At 63.5% G+C, this 5,576-nt stretch overlaps 1 protein-coding gene across 1 annotated transcript; it reads right to left on the bottom strand.

Moving 5' to 3' along the window:
- Window positions 1-311: 311 nt before the first annotated feature.
- Window positions 312-5,318, bottom strand: WFIKKN2 (WAP, follistatin/kazal, immunoglobulin, kunitz and netrin domain containing 2). Its single transcript, XM_070393603.1, has 2 exons — window positions 5,207-5,318; window positions 312-2,290 (listed from the first exon to the last, which is right to left on the bottom strand). Exons 1-2 carry the CDS (start codon window positions 5,267-5,269, stop codon window positions 770-772), a joined length of 1,584 nt encoding a protein of 527 aa, XP_070249704.1. The 5' UTR covers window positions 5,270-5,318; the 3' UTR covers window positions 312-769.
- Between the last annotated feature and the right edge of the window lie 258 nt (window positions 5,319-5,576).

A 5,576-nucleotide genomic window follows, 5' to 3' on the forward strand; every position in this document is an offset into this window, starting at 1 on the left:
CACCCAGTAAATGTTCCGAAAATGTCTGTTGCGTCGGCCTGAACCAAACTGAATTAATAAATCAACAACCAATGACCAATCAATAAAGCCAAGGAGATGAAACACGAGAAACGTGTGTTCTGCTGGTGGCCTCAGAGACAGCAGGGCCAACCTGACCGACGCGCAGGCTGACCAGCACCCAAGGGCGCCTGCCGAGCAGCCTCCACCCCGGGAAGGTGTGTGCTGGGCTGGACCAGGCCCTCCCACTTCCCAAGACCCCGAACATGCAGTGGTCTCTGCTCATGGTGGCCGGGGGGGGGGGGGGGGGGGGGGGGGGGGGCTGTGGGGCATGTGTCCAGGAGTCCCTGGGCCCTCCTTCCTCTCCTCACCCACCCCTTCTGTAAACTAGCTCATTCCATGATTCCCATGACCGCCAGGCAGCCACCATCTCTAGAGCCCCGGTGGGCGGAAGGCTGGCGGTGAGGCGGCTGCGAGACCCTTGGAGGAGGGGAATGGCCAGCACAGAGAGGGTCATGATGCCCAAGGCGATCGGTCGTCAGGAATAATTTACAAGCGTCTACTGCCTTCTCCTTCTGTCCCCCTTAAGCTAACAAAGACAGGAACCCCTTACTGAACCCGCAGACCAGAAGTTGATCTAAGACCCTCTGGTGGCTCTGTTCTGATTGATGTCCCTCTGCTGGCCTGAGACTGTCCAGTCTGACCTTGCCCAGTTTGCTAACTGAGGGGCGTCCGGTGGGTGGGGGGAGAGGGCCGGGGAGGGGGGAGGGGCTCAGTGTGAGCCCGGGAACTCCTTGAGGACCTCGCAGGTCTTCTTGTGCAGGACCTCGCGCAGCTTCCGAACCCGCCGGCTGCTGGACGCTCCCACGAAGCTGTCGGGCCTCAGCATGGCCATGCCGCCCTCCACCTCCCCCATGATGATGAGCGGCGTCTCGCCCACCGTCACGTTGGGGCAGGGGCAGGTCCAGTCCACGTGGAGCAGAGTGACCTCCAGCGGCTCCCGGCCCAGGAACTTGAGGCCCATCTTCTCATCCTTCAGGACCTCGTCCACGGTCACCAGGGCGCGGCCCGCGTCGGGCTCCTCGGTCAGCTCGGAGACCCGGCCCAAGATGACAAAGTCGCTCCGGCAGAAGCTGGTCACGAGCTTCTGCCGGGGCTTGCAGGCCTGGCAGCGCTGGCTGCCCCACGGGAAGGGGCAGGACTCCTCGCAGGCCTCGCGGCTCTCGAAGTTGTTGCCGTTGCCCTCGCAGCCGCCATAGACGAAGGACTGGCACTGGCCCGCCTGGCGGTTGTAGGCCCAGCGCGGGGCGTAGGCCTTGCAGGGCCCCTGCAGGGCGGGCAGGCTGCAGGCGGCCAGCGGCCCCGGCATGCAGGCCCGCGCGCAGGCCTCGTAGGTCTCGAAGTGGTTGCGGTTGCGGTGGCAGTGGCCGAAGGTGAAGGTGAGGCAGTTGTTGGCCTGGGCGTCAAAGTGCCAGCGCGTCTGCTCCTCGCCGCAGTCCTCGCTGTCGGGGGGCTGCAGGCACTCGGCCGCGGGGAAGGCCGTGCCGTTGGGGCCGCTCTCGGCCGTGGCCGCCGCCTGGCCCCCCCGGACCACCGACAGCGGGAAGTTGGCGCGCAGGACGCCGGCGGCGTTGCGGGCTGTGCAGGTGTAGATGCCCGCGTCCTGGAGCTGGGCGTTGTAGATGACCAGCTGGCCGATGTTGGTGACCACCACGTTGCCGCGCACGTGGTTGGGCCGCAGGACCACATTCTCCCTGTCCTCCAGCTGCTTCTCCCAGGTCACGTCCGGCCGGGGCTGGCCCACCACGTCGCAGAGGAAGCTCACGGTCTCGCCCACGGTCACCGACTGGTGCGCGGGGTGGTTGAGCAGCGCGGGGGCCGCCGCGTCCCGCCCGGGGGTCTCCGGGGGAGCGGTGGTGGGCGGCACCGTGGTCTCGGGCAGCGGGGGGCTGGTGTTGGGCCAGGTGAAGTGATAGCGGCAGGTGACCACGGCCAGCGTGATGCCCTTGGAGCAGGCCTCCGCGTCCATGTAGCAGCGGTTGTAGTAGGTGAGGCCGTCCGAGGCGCAGGTGAAGCTGGGCTCCTTCTCGCAGCGGTCTCTGCACTTGCACACGGGCTGGCCGTCCCAGATGTCGCACTCGGAGCCCTGCTGCAGGCACATGAAGTGGTCGCAGGTGGCCTCCTTGGGCATGCCCACCGGGCCCTTCTTCCCCTTCACGTCCATGTAGCGGGCCGCCACGCAGCTCTTGGTCCCACACACGTTGGGGCAGCACTTCTCGTAGGTCTCACATTCCTGGAGAGAGCCAGAGCGAGAGGCCTGAGCGAGGGAGGGAGGGAGGACAGGTTTCCCTGCCCGGCCCCACGGTTTCTGTAGAGAGAACTAATATGTGCTCATCTTTCTTATTTTTAAAATATATTTTACTGATTTTTACAGAGGGGAAGGGAGAGGGATAGAGAGTTAAAAACATTGATGAGAGAGAAACATTGATCAGCTGCCTTCTGCACGCCCCCTACTGGGGTGTGAGCCCACAGCCAAGGTACATGCCCTTGACTGGAATCGAACCCGGGACCTTTCAGTCCATGGGCTGATGCTCTATCCACTGAGCCAAACCAGTCAGGGCTCTTATTTCTTAAAAATATGTTTTTATTGATTTTTCTTAGAGAGGAAAGGAGAGGGAAAGAGACAGAAACATCAGTGGCTGCCTCCTGTACTACTGAGGGTCACGCTCAAAACCCAGGCATGTGCCCTGACGGGGAATAGAACTGGGGGCCTCTCTGTTCATGGGACAGCACTTAACCAACAGAGCCACACCAGCCGGGCAATGTGTGCCCGTCCATCCTGAGCAAAACGTTCTGGTGATCACAGCTAATGTGCACAGAGCGCCCGCTATGCACTTGCCAGGACAAGCATGTTTGCGTTTGTCAGCTTAGTCAATGCTCATCACAAGCCTATGGGTGGGTGTACCATTCTCCCCACTCACAGGAGATGATCACTGAGGCACAGAGAGAGCAGGTGACTTGCCCAAGGCCACACAGCTAGTCCTGTGGGAAGAGCCCAGCCACAGCCCTCTTCCTGCAGGCGCACAGATGAGCGCGCAGAGCCTCGGGGCGGCAATGCCGAGTGCACAGGGCACGTGCGGGGAAAGGGCTCCGGGCTCCCGGGGGTGGAATTCTAAAGTGAGGTTTTACCTTCTACGTCACATGCATCATCTAGTGACCACGGATGAGGTCTAGGTGGGCACAAACGCCTCTTTGTCTTTTTTCCCCTTCGGGGTAAGGCTGCCCTGGCCGCAGGGGAGAGGTCACCCCAAACGCCGAGAAGGAAAAGGGGGACCGGGGTTCGAGGCTGACTGCACGTACCTCGGAAGCAGTGGCTCCGATGAGGGGCCCCATCCGCCCAAAGCCCAGAGGAAGGGCGGGTGGGACAGGCCCAGGACGCCAGGTCGGCCACCACGGGCTGTGCCAGCCCCCGGCGCCCACCCCCAGCGCGGGGGACATTTCATGGGGAAATGAACAAGGAGGCCGCCAGGGGACTCACACGACTGTAATTCCCTCCGCGTCTCTGTGGAGCCACCTTAGGCATTCATTCCTGGTTTAATTCCTAGAAATTAGCAGCGAGCTCAGGGCCGACACAAAAAATGTCACGTGGTGTTTTCGACAATAACACCTCGTACCCACTGGGCGGTGGGCGCCGCGCCCAGGCCTCTGCCCTGGTAGTAGCTCTGTGAATTGCTCCCCACGAGGCTGGCCTGTCGTGGTTCCAACGTTCTTTCAGCCTCTGACATTCTGCATCAGCTAAGAGGGGGACGGCCCCGCCTGGAGCCCGCCCGCCCGGCTTGTTTACAGTTTTCCCCTCTCCGCTCAGAATGGGGACTTTGTTTTGCAGCCCTTGCTTGGCATAGGCTTCCAGGCCGTGCCGGGGGAGGCCTGGGGACAGGGCCGGGCAGACCTCAGAGCTGGGGTCTGGGGGAGAAAGGCCTGGTGGGGGATTGAGCACCGAGAACCAGCCCCTCAGCCAGAGCGTCATTCCATTCCCTAAGGGACGCAGATCCCTGACAGGGGGGGTCCCCAGGCACCTCGGGGAGGGTGTTTTGGGCACGAGGAACCTGGAGGGGATCCTTAAGGGCCCAGAATGGACCCATAGGCCACCTGAGTCTCCAGCCCACACAGGTGTCTTCTTTCCAAGGCACACAAAGTCGGCCAGTTTCCCTGTCCCCAAGCCCCACCCCGTGGATCAGGCCAGTCTGTGCCCGTGAAACAGGCTTCCCTGCAAATGGGGCCAACAACAACAGGGTGGCCCCACCGAGATGGGACCGCTCTGGCCCCCCTACCCTCCTGGTCCCCGTTTCCCTCTGCACCACCACTGCTCGGCAGCATCCGCCGGGAAGCCTGAGAACTGTCCCCCCGGCGGGCTGCAAGGCCAAGGCCCCTCTCTCCAGGGGGTCCTGTGCTCTCCCGTAGGCAACAGGAGGGAGCACCAGGGTCTCTCACGTTCCCTGAGCCCCAGGAGCTGGCCAGGCCGACAGGACGAGCCTCTGCCCAGGCAGGTGCCAGGTCCCAGCAGGCCCTTGACTGCCCGGGGAAGTGGCAGGAGTGACCCTTGGACTCAGGAGCTGGGAGAGAATTGCCCTCGGACCAGGCCTGCCCTGCGCGCTGCAGGGTGCTCTGATGAGGGCAGAAGCGGGGGACCCAGAAATCTGGCGGACGAAACTGAGTCCACTTCCTCCCCAGAGAGTCCGCTCAGGGCTGTGCCCGTCCACCTCCTTGTCAGCCTGTCTGCTCTCAGCGCCGGGGTCCAAGCCCCTGGGAGGTGGTCTGGAGGCCGGATGAAGCCTCAGCTTTGTTGCCAGACAGACGTGGGTCCCAAGCCCATCCCTGCTCACTGCACCGTCTGAGTGTCTGTCCTCACCTGTCCACGGGCTGCTGACACCTGCGCCTGGCATAGCCCTGGCTCAGAGCCGCCCTCAGCGAACACGAGACCAGGAATTCCAGGGCTCTCAGTCCCTGATGAACTTGAACATCACAATCACCTCTTCTTCTGGGCCTCAGAGTCAGACAGACACACACCCTGTTTATCTCCCTGGGGCCTGCGTGACTTCAGGTTCCTGGGCCCTGCAGGGCACCCCTGAGCGGTCCCCACCCACGGCTCCCACCCTCCCTCACTGACACACCTGCGTGGTCCACCTCACGCTTCCGGAGTCCCACTCACCTGGTCCGTCTCACACTCCCGCTTGCAGGTGCTCTGGGCATCCACCCAGAGGTTGGGGTTCATGTCGTTGGGGCAGATGCCAGCGTGGGAATAGCGGATGGGCGGCAGTGCCAGGCCTCTCGGGGGCACCCCGAGCAGCAGCAGCAGCACCGCCACCTGCCCCCAGCGGGAGCAGAACCGGTGGCCTCCCAGGGCCCACATGGTGCGGTCTGCGGCGGCCAGAGGCCTCCCTGTGACGCTGCCAGGGGCTGGACCCACCGGCGCCTTCTCCCTCTCGGGGCTGCAGACACCTGCCCTCACCCCCACCCGCAGCAGGCGTCCTTGCCGCTGGTCAGGCTGCGGCTGCCCAGGCCGCCTCCAGGGAGTCAGT

The sequence above is a fragment of the Myotis yumanensis genome, unplaced genomic scaffold, assembly GCF_028538775.1.
Source record: "Myotis yumanensis isolate MYYU_CA2020_CCGP unplaced genomic scaffold, mMyoYum1.0.hap1 SCAF_16, whole genome shotgun sequence".
Classification (NCBI taxonomy): domain Eukaryota; kingdom Metazoa; phylum Chordata; class Mammalia; order Chiroptera; family Vespertilionidae; genus Myotis; species Myotis yumanensis.

What these genes read in the sequence shown, in the direction of transcription:
- WFIKKN2 (XM_070393603.1), bottom strand. Translation starts at nt 5,269, where the DNA reads ATGAACCCCAACCTCTGGGTGGATGCCCAGAGCACCTGCAAGCGGGAG. An exon ending in GGGAGTGTGAGACGGACCAG is followed by an intron (nt 2,291 to 5,206) that starts GTGAGTGGGACT and finishes GGCTCTCTCCAG; the next exon opens with GAATGTGAGACCTACGAGAA.